General features: G+C 56.6%; 2 protein-coding genes across 2 annotated transcripts in view; both read left to right on the forward strand.

Annotated features, from left to right (window-relative positions):
- The window catches only part of FAM102A (family with sequence similarity 102 member A), a 40661-nt gene extending 25372 nt beyond the window's left edge, over positions 1 to 15289 (forward strand). Inside the window, exons 2-11 of the mRNA XM_025359077.1 lie at positions 1918 to 2038; positions 2240 to 2269; positions 5592 to 5708; positions 7396 to 7442; positions 7585 to 7739; positions 10043 to 10147; positions 10234 to 10429; positions 10939 to 11060; positions 11153 to 11222; positions 12600 to 15289. Of these exons, the coding sequence (XP_025214862.1) occupies positions 1918 to 2038; positions 2240 to 2269; positions 5592 to 5708; positions 7396 to 7442; positions 7585 to 7739; positions 10043 to 10147; positions 10234 to 10429; positions 10939 to 11060; positions 11153 to 11222; positions 12600 to 12645 (1009 nt within the window). The 3' untranslated portion in view covers positions 12646 to 15289. The remainder of the gene's footprint in view (positions 1 to 1917; positions 2039 to 2239; positions 2270 to 5591; positions 5709 to 7395; positions 7443 to 7584; positions 7740 to 10042; positions 10148 to 10233; positions 10430 to 10938; positions 11061 to 11152; positions 11223 to 12599) is intronic.
- Positions 15290 to 17305: 2016 nt separating this feature from the next.
- On the forward strand, positions 17306 to 20692 carry DPM2 (dolichyl-phosphate mannosyltransferase subunit 2, regulatory). Its single transcript, XM_025359078.1, has 4 exons — positions 17306 to 17977; positions 18271 to 18360; positions 19136 to 19238; positions 20005 to 20692. The coding sequence occupies exons 1-4, from the start codon at positions 17975 to 17977 to the stop codon at positions 20061 to 20063; spliced, it is 255 nt and encodes an 84-aa protein (XP_025214863.1). The 5' UTR covers positions 17306 to 17974; the 3' UTR covers positions 20064 to 20692.

The raw sequence follows: 20692 nt of genomic DNA on the forward strand, positions 1-20692 counted from the left end.
CAGGAGCACAGTGTAAGCCTTGGTCACATCCTCAAAGCCTTGTGGAGCCAAGAAGGGGTTGCCTGGAGGGGGCTCCTCATAGAAGGTGAGGCTTAGGGGCTTTCATTGGCTAGGAAAACGGGGCTCCCTCATTCATGCTGTGCCCTCTCTCTGGAACTGTCTCCTCCACCTGGCTACTTCCCAGGCTCATTCTATCCTGAGCTTGAATGTCACCTTCCCTGACTCACCCCTTCCCCCGCCCTCTCCTGGTGACACTGAGTCATCACTGGGTAAATACAGTCTGCAGTGGCTCATCCCAGCACCTGCTTGGCACTCAGAGACCTGGGTGGTTCCTCAGGGGCACAGCAGGGTACTGCAGGCCCCACAACGCCATGGGTTCTCCTTGCCAGGCTTTCCCGGGCTCCTGAGCCGAAGTGGCGACTGAGAGCCCTGACTCTGAAGTCAGACAGTCCTGGGTTTAAATCCTGCTTTGCCAGTCACTGGGGATGTGAGCTCAAGTGGCAGGTAGGGTGGCCTTCTCTTGAAGCTTCAGTGCCCTCAGCAGTAGAAGGGGTGGCATAGAGCCCACCTTGCAAGACTGCCGTGCAAAGCAAACCTGGCGATGCTCAGGGGAGGGTTGACTGTGGCCCTCTCCGACCCTCCCTGAGGCCTCGATCTGGCAGTTAACCCACTCTCCTCGGGTCACTTCCTTAGCTGTCCCCTTGGCAGTTCTGGTTAGGAGGATGAGCTGGAGATAACGTCTCTAACACTGTCCCCTCCCTTCCCTGGCCACCCCTTCCTGAGCACAGGCTCTGCCAGGCAGGCGGTGTGGAGATGCGGAGCTGCTCGGGGATGCAGAGCTCAGTTCCGCCACGTGCCACTGCCACCCCCAGATCCTGCCGAGGCCCCCGCAGCAGTTGGGAGGGGCTTGGATGAGCTGCTGCCACTGGCTCCCACTCACTCCCAGAGCACAAAGCATCTCTCCAGTAAAGGGGTGCTGAATTTTTCAGCGTGGTCATGCTCTCCAACTCAGGAGGAATGGGGGGCAGGGGCTAGAAGACCAGAGCCCTCTGCTTAGTGTTGGTGAAGCTGAAGCCCCCAAGTCGCTTTCTCCACACCGAGTCCAACTGCTTGGGTTAATCCCTGTTCTGCTCTTCCCTGTGGTGGCCTCAGGCAAGGGTCTTAGCCTCCGGGCCCCCGGTTTCTTTGGGGATTAGGCTAATGATGTGGCTGTTCCAGGCAGAGGTTGGAAAGGTTTGGCATGACCACCTTTCTCTGGCACTTGGAGCAGGCTCCAGGGTCTGCTGGCTCTTGTGAAGTTCTCTGAACAGTGCTGGGCACATGGGAAGCGCTGTGTGGGTATCGGCTGTTGTTACTATTGCTGTTGTTGTTATTAGTGGTAAAGAATTGGGCTCTGGAGTCAGGAGGAACCAGGCTTCAGGCCCAGCTCAGCTATCTACTGGCTGGGAGGTGTGGGGCAGCTTGCTTAGCCTCGGTGTCTTCATCTGTGAAATAGGCTGAGTAGTCCAACCTAAGACTGTTGTGAGGGTCACGAGGCGATTGGCAGATCCTGGCTTTGGAGGAGGTAATGGCAGTGCAGTTAACTGCCCAAGGTCTCAGGGCAAGGTGGTGGGAGCAGCGCTGGGTGCAGAGGGAGGCTCTGCAGGTTGCCAGGCTTCCCGGGGAGGGACAGCTGCCCTAGCTCACCTCACCCCTGCCTTGTGTTTGTCTCATTTTTATTACCTTTTTGCTGTTGTTTTTACAACTACACGAGTACATTCTTGTGAAAACACAGCTACTTTGTGACACAGGGTGAAAGTGAAGCTTCCCACTGCCTCACTCCCAATGGGCAGGGCTCTTGCTGTGTCTCTGGTACCACATGGGGTCCCCTGGCGCGGATGCGCATGCCTGTGCTCACCTGTCACCTCTGGCCTGCAGGGAGGAGGTACAGGAGAACTGCGTGCGGTGGCGAAAGAGGTTCACCTTCGTGTGTAAGATGAGTGCTAACCCGGCCACCGGCCTGCTGGACCCCTGTGTCTTCCGCGTGTCTGTGCGCAAGGTGAGGCCAAGGGTGCATGTGGGGCTGCTGGGCTGGGCTGTAGGCCCCTCCCCTCATGAGTCCGCACCCCCAGCTGAAAATGGGGAGAGTTGCCCTGCCCCTTGCCCTCCTCCCCTCAGATCTGGGGGGACTGGGGGGAGATGCATGAGGTCCCTGGGATTTCCCAGTCAACTTGCTGCTCGTGTCTCCCTCCTTGTGCAGGAGCTGAAAGGCGGGAAGGCTTATTCCAAGGTAAGAGGGGCTGTGTGAAGGGGCGGTGGGATGGAATGCGGGGTGGCACAGGGACAGGCACAAGGGAAACCTCCAGCCCCTTCTCTGCCACAAGCAAGAGACACTCAGCCCTACCTGAGATGTGTTATTTTTTAGAAATATCTTTATTGATGGCCTTTGCACTCAATATAAAGGCAGCATACGGTTGTTGGAATATCAATGGTACAGAAGTTCACTGAGCAAAAGGGCCAGTTTCTGTCCCCTTTCCTCTCTCCAGGCCTCTTTCTGGGACCCCATTATTGGGATTGATTAAGACCTTTGCAGACCTTGTAAGAAGGAAAAAAGGAAATATGCTATACAAAGAGAGCAGCAAATAAAATCTATGCATGTGGTTTAGAGAAGTGCAAAATGAGCACCCTCTATGTGTACTTAAGTGTGTGCAAACAATATGATTTTTTTTTTTTTTTCTGGAGACAGAGTCTTGCTCTGTTGCCAGGGCTGGAGTGCAATGGCATAATCTTGGCTCACTACAACCTCCACCTCCTGGGTTCAAGCAGTTCTCCTCCCTCAGCTTCCTGAGTACGGCTGGGCATGGTGGCTCATGCCTATAATCCTGGCACTTTGGGAGATGGAGGCAAGCGAATTGCCTGAGCTCAGGAGTTCAAGACCAGCCTCAGCAATATGACAAATCCCCATCTCTACTACAGTTGCAAAAAAAATTAACCAGGTGTGGTGGTGCACGCCTGTAATCCCAGCTACTCGGGAGGCTGGAGCACAAGAATCGCTTGCACCAGGAGGGTGGAGGTTACAGTGAGCCGAGATCGCGCCACTGCACTCCAGCCTGGGTGACAGAGCGAGACTCTGCCTCCAGATAAATAAATAAATACATACACAGATTTGCAGCTTGGTTTTTTACTTAATCCATCCTGGGCATCTTTTTATGTTATCACAAATTTCTATGTGCTTTCTTTTTTTTTTTTTTTTTGAGACAGAGTCTCGCTCTGTTGCCCAGGCTGGAGTGCAGTGGCACGATCTCGGCTCACTGCAAGCTCCGCCTCCCAGGTTCACGCCATTCTCCTGCCTCAGCCTCCCGGGTAGCTGGAACTACAGGCGCTCGCCACATCACCCAGCTAGTTTTTTGTATTTTTTAGTAGAGACGGGGTTTCACCGGGTTAGCCAGGATGGTCTCGATCTCCTGACCTCGTGATCCACCCGTCTCAGCCTCCCAAAGTGCTGGGATTACAGGCTTGAGCCACCGCGCCCGGCCTTCTATGTGCTTTCTAAGGGCAGCAGTGTCCCGTGGCATGGCTGGAGATGGTTGACTCAGCCAGCCCTGCTGCTGGACATGTGCGTTGTTACCAGGGTTTCACTGCACCCACAGACAGTTCACCCCTACATAGTATTAATAAGAGCTTTTCTACTGAGTAAAGAGGGAGAAGACAGCTCTGGCTTTGAATAAGCCTGCTCTGCCTTCCATCCCTCTTCTCCGTGATATACTCTTGGCCTCCTCTTCTCATGTCCTGGGAGGCTTAGCCCAGTGGCAGGAAGGTGGGCTTCATCAGCTGGGAGGGGAAATGCCTTTGCCTCACCTCTCACCCGAGGGAGGTGCTATACAGGGCGCGGCCCTTCCCACTGACCGGAGCTCAGGAACTCAGCCAGCTGGGCCGTGCACTCTGCCCTGGCCCGGGGCGCTGACGTCCCTCTCCAGAAGCAGAGAGCAGTATGGCTAGAGCCAGGCTGTAGAGGGTGCCGTCAGAGTGGAAATTTCTCTGATTCACACGGTGAGGACTGCTGCCCAGCCAGGAAAGGAATTACCAGCAAACACCTGGGAGCATCTCGCCTCCACTGGCAAACATTTACCAGGCACCCAGCACATATCAGGCACTGCCAGGCCCCTTCCCTTCTGTTCTGTAATTGAACTCCCACTGCAGGCTTTACTCCCACTATACAGAGGAGGAAACTGAAGCCCTGAGAAGTGGCTGGACGCGGTGCTGATCAGGCCTAGCTTCAGTCTTGTCTCTATTGGGTTAGCTGTTTGGCCCTGGGCAAGCTTCTTCCCCTCCCTGAACTTAGTTTTCTCATCTGTAAAATGGGGATTAGTCTGAGTCCATGGCAGGGCTAGGATCTGAATCCACTTCCCTGATTCTGGAGTGTGTGCCCTGAACACTGCAGTAGAGACTTGCAGGCAGCAGGTACTTGACACCCATCCCTCATTGGTTCGGTTGGGTTCAAACATTGGTTCAAACATTTCGTTATGTCTCTCTTCTGAGCCTGTTGTATCTGGAGCAGAGCTGGGCAGGAGGTGGAAAGCAGAGGCTCTGGGGCCTCCTAGACCCTTTGCAGAGGGAACCAGAGATGTCCTCCAAGTCCCCAAGCCTGGCACCACCTTGTCTCAACCTGTTTCCCCTCCAGGTCTAGCAGACTTGGCCTCCATCCACAGAGCTTTCTTTTTTTTTTTTTTTTTTTTTTTTTTTTTTGAGACGGAGTCTCGCTCTGTCCCCGAGGCTGGAGTGCAGTGGCCGGATCTCAGCTCACTGCAAGCTCCGCCTCCCGGGTTCACGCCATTCTCCTGCCTCAGCCTCCCAAGTAGCTGGGACTACAGGCGCCCGCCACCTCGCCCGGCTAGTTTTTTGTATTTTGTAGTAGAGACGGGGTTTCACCGTGTTAGCCAGGATGGTCTCGATCTCCTGACCTCGTGATCCGCCCGTCTCGGCCTCCCAAAGTGCTGGGATTACAGGCGTGAGCCACTGCGCCCGGCCACAGAGCTTTCTTAGCACATGCCCTCTTTGCACTTACTCCCACTTCCCTCCCCATCCCTCGATCCTCTGCCCAGAGTTCCTGAGGGCCTGTTCAGACCCTGAACTCTGCCCAGCAGCCCCTCACTCTGGCCTCTACCAGGTTGCCTTCCCTGGGGCTCCTGCTCATCCTGCAGGGCCTGTGGGGGTGTCCCATCACTTCCCACAGGCCTTCCCTCCTCCCCTGCCTGCTGACCCGGCAGCTCCCTACAGCACGGCCTTGTTTCCCAGGGAACAATGCATCTGTGTCATGGACAACAATGTCCTTTCATGTCAGGCGCACTGGCCCTGGTGCACGCCGGGACGTGGCACAAAGGGTGCTTTGTCCAGCTCAGGGATGTGAGCTCCTGGCTTTGCCATGTTGGTGCTGCCGACCCGGGGCCTCTGTCCTTGGGTCCAGTTATGCAACAGTCAGTCGGGGCTGTGGGGTGGGCCCAGGGGCTTTTTCTGTCTTCCTCCCCAACTTTTGCCAAGTTACCCCTTCTGGGCTTCCGCCAGTCAGGAGTCCACACTCTCTCAGCCTCCCACACGCTCCTCTCACCTCCTAGCTGGGCTTCGCTGACTTGAACCTGGCCGAATTTGCGGGCTCGGGCTCCACGGTGCGCTGCTGCCTGCTCGAGGGATATGACACGAAGAACACTCGCCAGGACAACTCTATCCTTAAGGTACCAGGGATCCTGCCGCCTCTGCCACCCTGACCATGGGATGGGGACAAACTGGGCTGCTCATCAGAACCCCCTGGAGAAGGGTTGTTAAAAATACAGGCCTTACCTGAATAGGTAGACATCCGGAAGGTGCAAGTCCAGGAATCAGAAAACCACTATCAGAGGGAGGCCTGGCTTAGCTGCTGGCCTCAGTTTCCCCATCAAGATCAGGGTGGGGCCCTGATTGTCTCCAAGGTTTGGCAAGCGCTTGCAGTGGGTCCACATCATACTGACTGCATGCTCTCTCTTCTCTCGTGGTCCCCTGACAGCAGCCCCACGAGCTGTGGTGTCTTTGATTAGTCCCAGCTTCAAATGGGAGGAAGTTGAGGCACAGACATTAAGTCATTTACCTGGAGTCACAGACAGAGCTGGCATCTGACCCCCAGCCCGTTGACTTCTTGGCCCAGCTCCTAATCCTGCCCTAAGTGACAGGCGATAGGTAGCCTGGCCCCTAGTGGATTATCAGCGAAAACGATGGCTGCTGAGGGCTCCGGGGCAGGCATGGGCAGGTTTCCAATAGCCAGGGCATCCCCACCCCCAGGCAGCTGCCTTGTTGGCCTTTTGGGGACAGAAATGTCTGGGTGTCCATCATCAGCACACCTCTCTTCCTCTGTTTCCACACCTTCCACCTGGCCAGGAAAACAGGCTGTCCAAACAGCACCTCTGCAAGGGGACCCAGGGAGAGCCTATTGTATCTGGAGCAGAGCTGGGCAGGAGGTGGTGAGCAGGGACTCTGGGGCCTCCTAGACCCTTTGCAGAGGGAACCGGAGATGCCAGAAAGGGTCCAGACTGTCTTGGGAGCCGGAGCCTTTCAGCCTCAGTCAGGCTGAAAAGCACAGGCACAGTAGCCCTGTGCACCTCAGGCCAGATCAAGGGAGCCTGGGGGCCAGGTAGCCTTGGGTTCAAGGGCAACTCCCCCACGTCCTGTCTGCAGGGTCTTGGGAGTCACTTCCCCTCTCTTGAGTCTTGGTTCCCTCATCAACAGCCTAGGGCTAGGCTGCTTTCATGGCCGAGTGAATAAGCCATAGAAAGCATCAACCTAGTGGTCACCCTTTCATAAGTGGTGGCCCCAGCATCTGTGCCCCTCTTTCCTACCTGCTTATCCTTTGCCTGTCACTCCATCTCAGCCTAGATTTTAGGATCCAAATGTTGCCACATTTGGGCTCTTAAGTTTGCAATGACTTCATGCTTTATTCATCAGACTTTCACCAAACCCTGCCCGCCACCTGCTGTGCCAGGCCCCATGAGCCCTCTTCCCTCTCCTGCCTGCTGGGTTGAGCTCTGTACTCCTTACACAGGGCCGGGGGTGAGTGCGTGACTCCACCCTGGAGAAGCTCACTGTCTAGGCCTGTAGCTGACTGCAGTCCGCTCACTCTGCCAGGCGCAGGGCTAAGCCCAGGCCTCACCTTGCTATGCCCTCCCCTCTGGTCTGCCAGGCAGGCCTTGGTACCATCTCTGTCCTCTACACAGGGAAACTGGGCTCAAAGAGGTTAGGTGGCTTTGCCAGAGCCCCCAAGCCAGAAGGGGGCAGAGAGACAGGACTGGAGTCCAAGCCCTTCTGAGGCCAGAGCCGAAAGGCTGCAGGGGGCCTTGCTCCTGGGCGGGCTGTGGGTGGCCAGGGCATGGCTGATTGCTCCCCTTGCCACAGGTCACCATTGGTATGTTCCTGCTCTCTGGAGACCCCTGCTTCAAGACGTGAGTGCTGGCACAGGCCTAGGGGGCGGATGGGAGCCCAGTCCTGGGCACTGGGGGTGGAGGAACAGGGAGTCTTGGTGTCCTCCGTTTTCGTCTGGTCCTGAAGTGGGGCACCCTAGTCACACCTGTCTGTCTTCCCAAGGCCACCATCTACTGCCAAGTCCATCTCCATCCCAGGCCAGGATTCCTCCCTGCAGCTGACATGTAAGGGTGGCGGGACCAGCAGTGGTGGCAGCAGCACCAACTCCTTGACTGGGTCCCGGGCCCCCAAGGCCCGGCCCACCATTCTCAGCTCAGGTACAGTTCCTCATCTGCCCGCGCCTCCCCTGCTAGCGGCCCGAGGGCTTTACCTCCATGTCATGCCCAGGTCCCCAGGGAGATGCTGACTGAGGGGAAGGTGATGGTGGGAGGGTGTTTGCATGCTCCTGCTGGGCTGATGACATCTGAGCACCTTGTGTGTGCTGGCTATGCTGCTGGGCCCTGAGATCACAGCAGTGCCCTGGACTGAGACTGACGTGGCCTCCCCATCCTCATGGCCCTGCAGTCTAGCAGGAGAAACAGGCCTCAACCAAGTCATAGGTAAAGGACATGCATGTCTACCTGCAAACAGGATAAGAGCTGGGGAAGACAGGCCCAGAAGGTGGGATCCATCCGGGGCCAGGGAAGGCTTCCCTGAGGATGTGGTGTCTGAGCTGCATTCGGGGGGTGAGGCACAGTACACCTGGCAGAGGGACGTGCTGGGACCTCTTGCTCTCCCACGTGCTCTATGACCTTGACTGGCCAGTTTGCCTCTCCCTGTCTCGGTGTTCTCTGGAAAATGGGATTGGTAATAGCAGTTACATCCCAGGTCACTTTGGGGATTAACTGTCCACATGTGGGCACCTGCCCCGCACATGGTAAGCACTCAGTGGGCACTCTGGTTTTTGTTTTTGTTTTTTTAGACAGAGTCTCACTCTGTCGCTAGGCTGGAGTGCAGTGGTGCAATCTTGGCTCACTGCAACCTCCGCCTCCCGGGTTCAAGCATTTCTCCTGCCTCAGCCTCCGGAGTAGCTGGGACTACAGGCGCGCACCACCATGCCCAGCTAATTTTTTTTTGTGTGTGTGTATTTTTAGTAGAGACAGAATTTCACCGTATTAGCCAGGATGGTAGCCAGGATGGTAGCCAGGATGGTCTTGCTCTCCTGGTCTCGTGATCTGTCTGCCTTGGCCTCCCAAAATGCTGGGATTACAGGCGTGAGCCACCACACCTGGCCGGGCACTCTGTTTTTATTAAATTATCACTGGTAATAATGTTATGAAAAATGTGAAAGAGCCCCAACCCCCAGAGGAGATGGCGTGGCAATTAGGAGGAGGGGGTGCTGCCAGGACAGGAGGCTCTGGCCTGCCCCCAGGTGTTTGCTGGGCCCCCTCAACCCTAAGCAGGGCCCCCAGAGGTATGAGCCTTGGACCGCCCCCAGGTGATTAGTGAACAAGGCATCAGGTGGCAACCCTGATTGTCCCACAGAATCAGTTAGAGCACAGGCCTCGTGTGGCCCAGCAGATGCTTGCCAAGTGATTCTGCCTCTGCGAACTGGGAGTGGTAAGGGACCCTCTGACCTCAAGGGTCTGGCCTTCCTTCACTCCCTTTTCCTCTGCAGACCCAGCCAGCTGAGGCCTGGAACAGAAAGCTGGGGACTTCCCAGCACAATTACTCTCTCCAGCCCCTGGATGGGAGTCCCCAGAAGAGAGATGTATCTGGGGATCAGGCCACCCCAGCACAGGTGGTACCTTCGTGTGAAGTAGAAGAGGCCCCTCCCCAAGGCAGGGTGGGACTTGAGTGCCCACTTGCCTCTGGAGCTGGGCTCACCCCATATGCAGAGAACCTGTTGGGGACTTGAAAAGCCACATAGTTATGGATGGGCACACAGGCCAGCCTGGGGTGTGTTGGGCAGGAAGGCGGGTGGGTACTCAGAGCCCTGGGTAGGTCCCACCTGGTCCCTTATGCCTCCTGTTGGAGAGTGCCAGGAAAATCTGTTTTGAAGTTGGACTTACGGGTAACTTGGGACAGGACTGTGGGCCTGTCCCTTTGGGCCAGCCTGCTCCCCTTCACCCTGTCCCTTCCACTCCAACTCTGCTGACCCAGGCCCCTTCCAGCCTCGGAGCCTCCGCCAATGCTGTTCTCTGTGCCTGGAAGGCCCTTGCCCTCCTGAGGCCTTAGCTGGCTCCCTCCAGCGATGTGTCCTGGAGATCTGCCATTAAGGCCATCTCCTTGGAGAAGCCTTCCCTGTCCTCAGACTGGGCCAGACCCCCAGTAAGCACTGTTCCCTGCTCTGCACCTCTCACTGCACTTGTGGGTAGTGGAGGCAGTTTTTGTTCAGCATTCCTCCTCGCTGGTCTGTGGTGGGCACCCCACACAAGGATGCCCTCTGTGGAATCAACGGACCTGGGTTCAGAAGGTGACCTGTGGCTCAGGCTGGTTGCTGCTCCTCTGAACCTGTTTTTCAGTCTGTTAAATGGCGCCCCGCCATGGGAGGCTCTGTGAGGGCACGCTGTGAAGGGCAATGGTGAGCAGCACTGGGTGACCCCTGTCACCTCACCCCTTGCCGCTTTCTGCCTTCCAGGGCTGCCAGAGGAACCCGACCAGAACCTGTCCAGCCCTGAGGAGGTGTTCCACTCTGGCCACTCCCGCAACTCCAGCTATGCCAGCCAGCAGTCCAAGATCTCTGGTGAGTGGCTGCCTGGCCCTGCCCCTGCGGCCTCCTCCTTCCTCGGGATCCCCCATTATGACGCTCCCCTGCGGCGCCCCCAACAGGCTACAGCACAGAGCACTCACGCTCCTCCAGCCTCTCAGACCTGACGCACCGCCGCAACACGTCCACCAGCAGCAGCGCCTCTGGGGGCCTTGGCATGACTGTGGAGGGCCCTGAGGGCAGTGAGCGGGAGCACCGGGCCCCGGAGAAGCCACCACGGCCACCCCGGCCCCTGCATCTGTCCGACCGCTCGTTCAGGTGAGGCCTACTGCTTGGTGCCCCCTGGAGAACAGACCCCTCCCAGTGGTGCCTTGAACCTCTGCTTTACCTGTAACACAGGGACCGCAGGGTCCCCAACTCAGTGGATTGGGTGGTGATGATTCCACCAACTCATGGCCCTGAAGGGTGCAGCTATGCCCGGCATGCAGCAGGTTCTGTTCATGGCTGCTGTTGTGGTTTTGCGGATCGGACAAGAGCACAGTCTGTGGGCCTGACAACTGGGCTAAGCCTTAGAGCCACTCCTTATGCGCTGGATGGCCTTGGAAAGCTGACTTACCTGCTCGTTGCCTGGCATCCTCGTCTATAAAACCAGCTCATGATGGCAGCTGCACCCTATTGTGCACTCAAGGGTTCAGTGGAGCACAGCACGGAGCACACAGGGACATTCTGAGCACTGCTGCAGCTGGCCGGCATTATTGTCGTGGTTTTGTGCTCGCGCCTGTTACTGCCCTGACCATTGTGACTTGCCCCCCCAAAATCCGACCCAGGCGGAAGAAGGACTCGGTGGAGAGCCACCCGACCTGGGTGGATGACACGAGGATCGATGCGGATGCCATCGTGGAGAAGATCGTGCAGAGCCAGGACTTCACGGATGGCAGCAACACCGAGGGTGAGCCGTGCCGGGCTGGTGGGGGCGAGGCCACCTGCTCCAAGGGCTAGCCCTGCCCCGCTTAGCCTCCATCCTCCCCTGTGTTCCCACAGACAGCAACCTCCGGCTGTTCGTGAGCCGTGATGGCTCCGCCACGCTGAGCGGCATCCAGCTTGCCACCAGGTAGGGCAGGCTCAGGGAGGGGTCGTCGGGGTGGCTGGGGCTTGGAGGTGAGAGCAGAGTCCCCACAGTCCACTCACCTGGCCTTGAATGCCAAGTCTTGTCGCCACAGCGTGACCCTGGGCCTGTCATGTCTGAAGCTCCCTTTCCCCATCCGTCAGGCGGTGTGGACACCACCACCTCACCTGGGAGCCTGGGGCAGTGAGGGCACGGACGGGTTCGGTCAGTTCCCATGGCTCACAGGGTCGCCTCGGGTGGTGCCTGGCACAGGGCTCGGCACACGGCAGGGGCCTCACAGGTTTATTTAGAATCCTCCCTTCCCCTTCCTCCCAGCTCCAGGGACTGGGAACAATGGTGGTGGTGATGCCTCATGGGTTTACTGAACAAATCTTTCCCTAGCACCATCTAGGCACCAGGCCCTGAGCGAAGGCCTGGTTTAATGCAGGCTGCTGCCTACACGGCATCCACAGATGGCGGGGATAGATGAGACCAAACTTGCAGGAACTACAGTTTATAGAGTCTATGCCACGTCACAGGCATTCATTCAGAGCATGTTGACTGTGTGCCTGGCTCTCCATGTGCTTTTGGCTCACCGAATGAACGAGCGAGTGAGCAAATGAGCTTCCCACGGGCAGGCTGCTGAGGACAGGTGGGGAGCCTGCCTAACATCCACATCCCCAGGGAAGAGGCACGGCCAGGCTGCTGCGCCGAGGCTGCCCTTTCACGCTGCTCTGCTGACTCCTGCTGGCCACAGCCTGGAATGGCAGCCGTCACCTTGCAGTAGTCTTCCTGGGCTGCTCTGGGGTGGGGGTGGGGGAGCGGTGAGCAAGAAGGAAACTGAGGGGCTGGCTTCCTTAAGGGTTTGTAAACACACCCCTCCCTGGCCCCCTCTGAAAATGAGAAAGCATCTCCGGGAAAGAAACCAATCTGGTTGGGAGTGAGATCACAGCAGAGCTACATGCTGAGCCCCAAGAGTCCCCGACTCCAGGACTCTGCCTGGGCTCAGCAGGGAAAGGAGCTGACCAGGTTTCCTGACTTCCCACTGCCCTCATGGCCACCCTCACAATCCCTCTGAGCCTCAGTTTCTTCACCTGTCAAGTGGGGCAGGGTGCAGTCACTCCCTGCCAAGGTGACTATGAGGATGGCGTGGCACAGCCAGACGTGCCTGGAAGCGCTCTGCAGGCCCCACAGACTGATGCTTACTATCTGTGTCACTGTGGGCAAGGGACTTACCATCGCTGGGCCTTGGTTTTGGCCCCTTTGCAACACGGGGCTGGTTAACAGCACCTGCTGGTGAAACACCTCCAAAGGCCTGGTGCAGTGGAGCGCTCAGGACATGGGACATTGAGGGGGACATGCTGACCTGTCTCTCACCTGCAGGGTCTCTTCTGGGGTCTACGAGCCAGTTGTGATTGAAAGCCATTGAGGAGCAGGTGTCCGGGCTGGAGAAGAGTCCTGCTTTCTCTGGAGTCCAGACCCGCATCATTCCATGAGGAACGTTCCCCTTCAGATCACCTCTGCGCCACATCTCCTCCATGCCTCCTCCATGCACTCCAGTCCACACTGTCCCCCTAGCATCATTCCATTGCCCTCCCATCCATGCTGGGACCCTCCTGGCCCACCAAGGCCCAGGCACCACTGTGAATATTCTCCTCTGAACCACTAGAGGGCGGGCCAGGCGGGCCGGGCGGGCCCATACAGCTCGTGGACAAGAAGGAGCTGGTCAGGACTGTTGCTGCCAGAGACTGACCCGGCCCTCTGGCTGAGGACATGCAGCAGCTCCTAAATGTAGAGATGCCTGTGACTGAGGGGCTTCTCTACCTGTGTCCCCACTCACTCCAGGAGCATTGGCTTTGGTCACGTCTTAGCAGCAGGGCCTTGCTCCATTGTTCCCTTGCCCTGGTGGTGGGGGGCCAGACCTCCTCCAGAATCCTGCCACCTGTGACTGTCTGACTGCTTAGTGCTTCAGCTGTCTCTTCCTGTGTCCTGGGGGACCTGCTGGCGGCCTCTTCCTGGGAGCCATGACCTCACACCCCACCCACACTCCAGATCGAGACCCCTGCCTCCCCCGGCGAAAGTCCTCCCGCTGCCTTGCAGCCTGCACTTTGCACATGCTCACCCCCAGCACAGTCCCGCTGGCCCCTCACCTCCCCTTCCCTGGGCCCCTTCCCAAAGACTCCTGGTCACTGCCTGCTGTGCAGTCAGAGGCCCAGGGTCCAGCAGCCCGGCGGGAACGGGTGCTGCCTCTCCTCCCTCCAGTTAGCTCCAGCTCAGGTCTGAGACCTGTGCTGAGAAAGGTCTGAGCACTGACGGTGCCCTCTGCCCAGGGCTGGGTCCTGAGCAGCTGGTTTTCCTGCAGGAAGGTTGGAGCAAGCAAAGTCCTTCTCTGCCCTCAGGGTCAGCTGCCCAGACTGGGGTGGATGCCAGAGAGGCAGGTGGGCTGTGGCTAGACTGGTCCGGAGCTGGCTTCATTGCCAGAAAAGCCTCAGCCTTCCTCTGTAAGCATCCCCCGTTCTGGGCAAGGGGGAAGGGCTCCTTTAAGGGGTGTGCTTTCCCAGCGGGGAGCAGTCTGGCCCTGCCCCCTACTAAAGCCTCTGCTCTCAGCACTTTCCCTCAAGTCCTTGTAACTTGCTTGAAGGTGGGTTCTGGCTGCCAGCCAGTCCCTGGACAAATTCTCCTGCCCCTTTAAAATTTCACTCGTTTTGTATAAACCCAGCAGGCTGGTGTTTACTTAGCCCTGTAGCTTTTTCATTTTTTCTTTCCTTCTTCTTGAGTTCACGGTTCAATATTGTCTCCTCCCCCAGGTGAGGGGAGGTGCTGCTTTTCTGCCCCACTTGCCGGCTGGTTCCAGCAGCGCTGGGGCCCAGCTGGGGGGCTGGGATGGGGGCTTCTCTCTCTCGGAGGGGTGCAGGTGCCCTCCCCAGACTGGGAGGGTTCCTTCCCTAGTTCCCCATCTTCCCTTGCTGGTGAGAGTTGGGCTGCTTGGTCTTGGAACTCCCTGGCATTGGGACCAGAGCATTTCTAGCATTTGTTGTTGTTTTACTCACCTAACCCTTAGAAAATGAATGTTAGAAGGTGCCTGCCGAGGTGGGACAGAGTGTTTACTCGGGCTAGAGAAGGCTCTGCTCAGCCCTGAGAGTCCCTTCCTGCCCCACAGATACTGGCACTTTAAAAAGGAAGCTGACCGCACTGTGTCCAGATGAATTCGCCCCCAGAAGATGGGGGGAGTTCTGTCCTGCCCTTCTGTGTCTGTGTGACCTCACCCAGTCTAGGAGGGAGGTGCATTCAGGGTAGATTTGCCTCTCATTCAAAGTTCTGGGACTTTGGGCAGAAAATAGCTGGCTTTGGTGCTGTTGGGGAGACTCCTCCAGACCAGGAACCCCGGAAGGAGACAGAGCCTGCCACATCCTCCCACGCCAGGCCCTGGGCCAGGGTGATTGGACTGAGAATTCGGCCACAACCAAATTGATGCTGGCTGAAGCCAGAGGCCAGAAAGCCTGGCTTTGTTGTTCCCATGTGGGAGCCCTGTCCTCAGCCCTCCTGTCCCCTTGAGCTCAGTGAATTCCCACCAGGCGCCCACAGCTCCTGGACTTCAAATTCTATATATTGAGAGAGATGGAGAGTATATCGGAGATATTTTTGGAAAGGAATTGGTCTATGCAATGTCAGATTGGAATCTTCTTGAAAGTTTAACGTTTTTATTAGGAGATTTAAAAAATAAAGGTCTACAATATCTTTAGGGTTTTTTTTTTTTCTTTTTTTTTTTCTTTCCTGTTTACTGCACAAACTGACCACATGGCATGTCTGCCAGGATGGAGGGTGTCCATGTTCTCTGTCTTTAGGGAGGTGATCAAGGAGGTGGGGGGAGGTGTCTTTTTTTTCTTTGAGTCCCCTCCTTTCTAACAGAATGTTGCTACCACTACTTGAGTGGGCTGTGTTTGTTCCTCTGTCCCAGCTTCTGTTGTAGAAAATAACATTGTTAGGGGAAATCAGCCTAGTGTCAGTGTTGTCAGTGTCTTGGTTTGCGGGGGGGGGGGGGGGGGGGATTTAAATGTTTCAGTTTTTGTTTCTTTTGCTGTTTTGTTTTTACCTTGTTACTTTATCATATTGACTTTAGGGTCAAAGGCAACATCAGAAGGAAGTCAGATATGTATAGTGACATTCCAGGGGTGGGGAAGATGTAGGGGTCCAGGGTTCTCCCGGTCCTGGCTACAGGCACAATCATCACCACCTTCATCATTCCAGATTCCTGAGGAGGAAACAGAAGGCCGTTACCTGCCAGCCTCATACTGAGCGAAAGCTCTGTCCTCAGGGCCAAGTTCTAACCACTGCCCTGTAGACCTTCTCTGCAATCAAGTGGCCTCTAAGGAGCATGTCTGAGGACAAATAACTGCCTGTTTCCTCACCTGCAGATGGGGTTATCAACGCCAGTGTGCAGCCTGACCTATAGGAGGTGTGAATGTGTTCCCAAACTAAAGCCCCAGGCTGCCGTCGTTTACAGGCCCAGGCTTGCCCTGGGCCCCTCACCCCTGTTTCTGACCCTCCCAAGTCGCTCTGGGACAGGCAAGTCACTCTGGGTCTTTAATGAGCTTGGAGGTGGCAGGAAGCTACAATGGTACTGGCCAGGCCAGGAGGAATCAGGCCATCAGAGCTCCATCTCTATCCCAGGATAGCATTCACCCCACTCCTCAGGGCTGACCCCCACTTACGGCCTCTTTAAACCCTGAAGGCGGATTCTGCCCCTTCCTCTGTTATATGCACAACTGGGGAGGGAGGTAAAAGTGGGCTCCTAGCTGAGCCCAAAGTCTCCTGAGAGATAAGGGAAAAGAATCGGATTGTAGGTTTAAAAATGTTGCTCTTGGCCAGGCGCAGTGGCTCACGCCTATAATCCCAGCACTTTGGGAGGCTGAGGCTCTAGGAGGCAGATCACCTGAGGTCAGGAGTTTGAGACCAGCCTGACCAACATAGAGAAACCCCATCTCTACTAAAAATAGAAAAATTAGCTGGGCGTGGTGGTGACTGCCTGTAATCCCAGCTACTCAGGAGGCTGAGGCAGGAGAATCACTTGAACCCAGGAGGCAGAGGTTGCAATGAGCCAAGATTGTGCCATTGCACTCCAGCCTGAGTGACAGGATGGGCTTCCAACAAACCAACGAGATAAATGCCAGAGGGAGTGAACCACGCCAGGCTCAGAGCACATCTCTCCCCAAACCCCCCAGGTGGGGACAGCAGGCCAAAGGCCTCCACATAACCCCTCAGGGAGGCCTGGAGTCCAGATGCTATAGTCCAGGATCTAAACAATCACTGAATTTTAAAGCTGGCTGGTTCAAAACTCTTACTTTGGGCCGAGCGCGATGGCTCACACCTGTAACCCAAGCACTTTTGGAGGCTGAGGTGGGCGGATCACCTGAGGTCAGGAGTTTGATACCAACCTAGCCAACACGGTGAAAACCCGTCTCTACTAAAAACACAAAAATTAGCTGGACGTGTTGGCACGCGCCTATAGTCCCAGCTACTCAGGAGGCTGAGGCAGGAGAATCACTTGAACCCAGGAGGCAGAGGTTGCAGTGAGCTGAGAACATGCCACTGCACTCCAGACTGGCCGACAGTGAGACTCCCATCTCTGGGGGAAAAAAAAAAAAAAAAAAACCTCTTACTTTGGGCCAAGCCTCCACGGGGTGCCAGGGATACAGCAGCAACCTCAGATCCTACCCTCAGGGAGCTGACAGGGCCGGTTGAACAAGTGTGTCAGTGAATTAAAAGGCACAGGAGGCTGGGCACGGTGGCTCACGCCTGTAAACTTTTGGAGGCCGAGTTGGGAGGATCGCTTGAGCCCAGGAGTTCGACATCAGCCTGGGTAACATAGAACTCCGTCTCTAAGAAAGAAAAAAAAACCCTTCCCAGCTGGCTTCCCTGAGGAACGTGGTGTCCCAGGGAGCTGGATGGATGAGGAGCAGCCGGCCGGTGAGTGGTGGGGGCCCGCGTTCCTATCTCGGAGCTGAAGAAGCGTGGAAGATGATCTGGCCCAACATCCCTTTGTTCTCAGAGGAAGGACCCTCCAAGACCGGGGAGGGGCCTGTGCGTGGGTTCCGGTCCGAAACGTGTCTGGGCTGCTGCGAGAGGCAGCCGGTGAAGGAAAGGAGGGGGCATCCGGAGAGTGGCCCGGGAGGCCAGGCGATGGTGAGGAGGGCGCCCCCTCTCCACCAATCCAAATCCTCCCCATTCATGCGGGCTGGGGACAGACCCTCCCCCGCCCATCCTAGGCTGGAAAGTGAACATTCTCTGCGCCTCTCCCACCTACAGACTAGTTACGGCCCCCAGTTCCCGTGTCGGCTTCACCACTGACTCGGATTGGGATCTACCTTTCTCTGAGCCTCGCTTTTCCCATCTGAAAAATGGAACTTCCGATCCCGCACTCCCATCTCACTCTGACCCCAGGACTTTGGGATACTTAGAGATTGGCTTTTGGTGGGGCGGCGACAGGACTGTGGCCATGAAGGCCAGGGAGTCTGGGTCCCCAACTCGGTCCCATTCCCTAGGGAGATTCGGGCAGCAACAGGCCCCACAATGCTCTTGAGAACTACACTTCCCCGATATGCAAAGGGAAGGAGGCGGTTCCCGCTAGTCTCCGACGACGTGGGCCTGAGCCGACCTGGGGACTACGACTCCCGGCGCGCTCCGCTGTCCAAAGCCGGAAAAGCGTGAATCCGGAACCGGATGTGGCTTGCGGCTCCGGTGACTGAACGCGCGGGGAAATGGTGAGATCGGGACAGAGTGCCGGAGATAGGGGCGTCTGGGGGTGGCGTCTCGGGTGCTCAGGAGCTGGGGCATGGGCACTGGAACGGGGATTGCTCTCCCGCCCCCCCCCTATTGTACGGACGACAACGCGGAGGCCTGATATTCTCTCCCAGCCTAGAAACTGATCCCTAGTCAGCCCTCTAGCATCTGTTGAATGGGAAGCTTAGACCGTGATCGGGCCGCGACGCCCCGCCTCCATTAGTACGCCAAAATAGAGAGTCACTTCGTCAGCTGAGACCTCCCTTTTCTCCAGGCCACGGGGACAGACCAGGTGGTGGGACTCGGCCTCGTCGCCGTTAGCCTGATCATCTTCACCTACTACACCGCCTGGGTGATTCTCTTGGTATGTCATTCTCCCCGTCCGCTGCTCACCTTCCGGTAGCCCTGGCACCGCCAAAGCAACTTCTATGTAGGTTCTAGGCACGGCGCTGGCTTCATTGCCTGCCTTATCTCTTGAAATCTTCAGAACAACTCTATGAGGAAGATGCCAGTGGTGCCGCATTTTTTAGATGAGATAGCTGAGGCTCGGGGAGAAGGATCTGGCCCAAGATTGCATCCTTAGCCGCTACACTTAAAACTCTGTTTCCAGCTTGCTTTGACGTTTGGGGGAGTTACGTTCCTTCTGGGTTAGCCTGCTGACTCAGGCATGGCGAGCACCAGTGATATCTGTGAAGGCCTTTAGGATATTTTTTTCTTGTGGGAAAACTTGTTGGTCATTGCTTAAGAAGTGCAGTGTGTTTGGAAGTGCAGAACTTGCTATCCTTTAGGGAAAAAATATTAGTGAAGAATCCCTGGAGGCCCAGGTTGGGAGTCAGTCGAGGATTCCTCATGTACTATTTGCTAGGCTGTGAGTGCCTTCGGGCTGGTCTCTTGTCCCCTGTTCTCTTGTCCCCACCACCAACCTATGGCAGGCACCAAAGCAAGTGCCCGGTAAATACCAATAAGAAATTAAGGAAGGAAACAAACCATGACACCCAAATGCCATAATCTTAAAGAAAAGCAAATGCAGGCCCAGTGCTCTGAATGGGCCAGCCCCTTAGATGGTGGAGGTGGTATGTTTGGGCTTGGGGGCTGGGCAAGGCGAGCAAGGCTCACCAGAGCTCTGCCCTCGATGCTAGCCATTCATCGACAGTGAGCATGTCATCCACAAGTATTTCCTGCCCCGAGCCTATGCTGTCGCCATCCCACTGGCTGCAGGCCTCCTACTGCTCCTGTTTGTGGGTAAGTCATCACTTCCTCCCCTTGACCCCGGGCAGGGTTTCGGGAGGACCCCACCTCTGAACATGCTTCCACACTTTGGCACTACTGGAAGCTCCTTGCCCCGAGCTCACCCCTGGGGTTTTCCTGTTCATCCTTCGAGGTTGCCAGTCAGTAACCTCTGGGTTTCCTGGTGCCCCAGGCTTTTTGGACTCCAATGACCTGTCCCCCTCTTTCCTGCCCCCAACCCCATCATCGCTCTGCTCACACTTCAGTCACCCTCTTGTCACCCTGGCTTCTAATTCCTGCACCTCTCTCTCTCATGGCTTCCTAGGGGCGGGGACTGTGTCTCCATCATTACTGTGCATCTAGAATGGGCTGTGGCACTGAGGTTGTGCTCAGAAAGTCATTTGGATGAGTCAGTCAATAGCCAGGTGCCTGGATGATGGGTGGATGGATGGGTGGGTGGGTGAGGTGTAGGAGGTGGGTAGGTATATAGGTGGACAAGTGGTTGACTGGGTGATCTATAGATGGGTGGATCTTGTTCCCCTTGGAATCTGAAACACTAAATGCAGCATCTTGCCTGAGGCAGGCACTCAGCTGGTGTTTGTTGAATGAATGTGAGTGGACGTATGGCTTGACGAATGACTAGGGAGATGAGCAGGTTCCCTGGAGAGTGGTTGGGTAGGTTCACAGCCCTGCGTATGGGTGGCTCTGCTGTGTCGTGCCCTGGCCTCCCAGCAGCCCTGAGCTTAGATCTTACGTGGCCTTTCTGGTCTATGTATTCCAGGACTGTTCATTACCTACGTGATGCTGAAGAGCGAGAGGGTGACCAAGAAGGCTCAGTGAAGGTCCCGCAGGGATGAGGCTGCCAGCCCCTTCTCTGCTTCCCCCCCAGCACAGGGACCAAGTAGGGGAGCCTGCAGAACCTGTCCAGGCACAGTGGCGCCTCAAGCCTGCCTGTCCTGCAGAGTCCCCATGACATGGAGCTTACCCCTGCCTGACCGGAGCCCCCTCCCTGACTCCCACTTCCGGAAGCTAGGAGGGAGGAATACCTGGAAGACTCCAGTCACCCCCTTCTTGCTCAAGGCCTAAAAGATGCTGGTCTCCCAACCTCACTCTCAGACTCCCTGCCATCTTTTCCCCCGGGTTCTGCCATGTTGCCTCACTTCCCCTCCTGTCACATGCTGACATTGGACTTAGCGGGTTCTAAGGCCGCATGTGTGACCTCTCTGACCTCTCTCCACAAGTCCTGCTCCTCCAGCAAGGCACCTTTCCTTAGCCTGACACAGCCCAAGACCCCACAAAGCCTTCTGGACCTGGAACGCCTGGGGAAGGACTGACAGACCCCAGGACCAGCCCTGGGCCTCAGGGCATATTGGCTGCTGACCCACCGCTCCTCATGGAGGCCCAGCCCCAAAGCCCCAGGGCTGGCCTGTTTGGGAGAGCTGACCAATAAACACTGATAATGTGTTTGT

The sequence above is a fragment of the Theropithecus gelada genome, chromosome 15 (assembly GCF_003255815.1).
Source record: "Theropithecus gelada isolate Dixy chromosome 15, Tgel_1.0, whole genome shotgun sequence".
Classification (NCBI taxonomy): Eukaryota; Metazoa; Chordata; class Mammalia; order Primates; family Cercopithecidae; genus Theropithecus; species Theropithecus gelada.

Bases quoted from the DNA above. Each gene is read 5' to 3' on its own strand.
- DPM2 (XM_025359078.1), top strand. The intron at 18,361-19,135 runs GTATGTCATTCT...CCTCGATGCTAG, and splicing joins CCGCCTGGGTGATTCTCTTG to CCATTCATCGACAGTGAGCA. The intron at 19,239-20,004 runs GTAAGTCATCAC...TATGTATTCCAG, and splicing joins CCTACTGCTCCTGTTTGTGG to GACTGTTCATTACCTACGTG.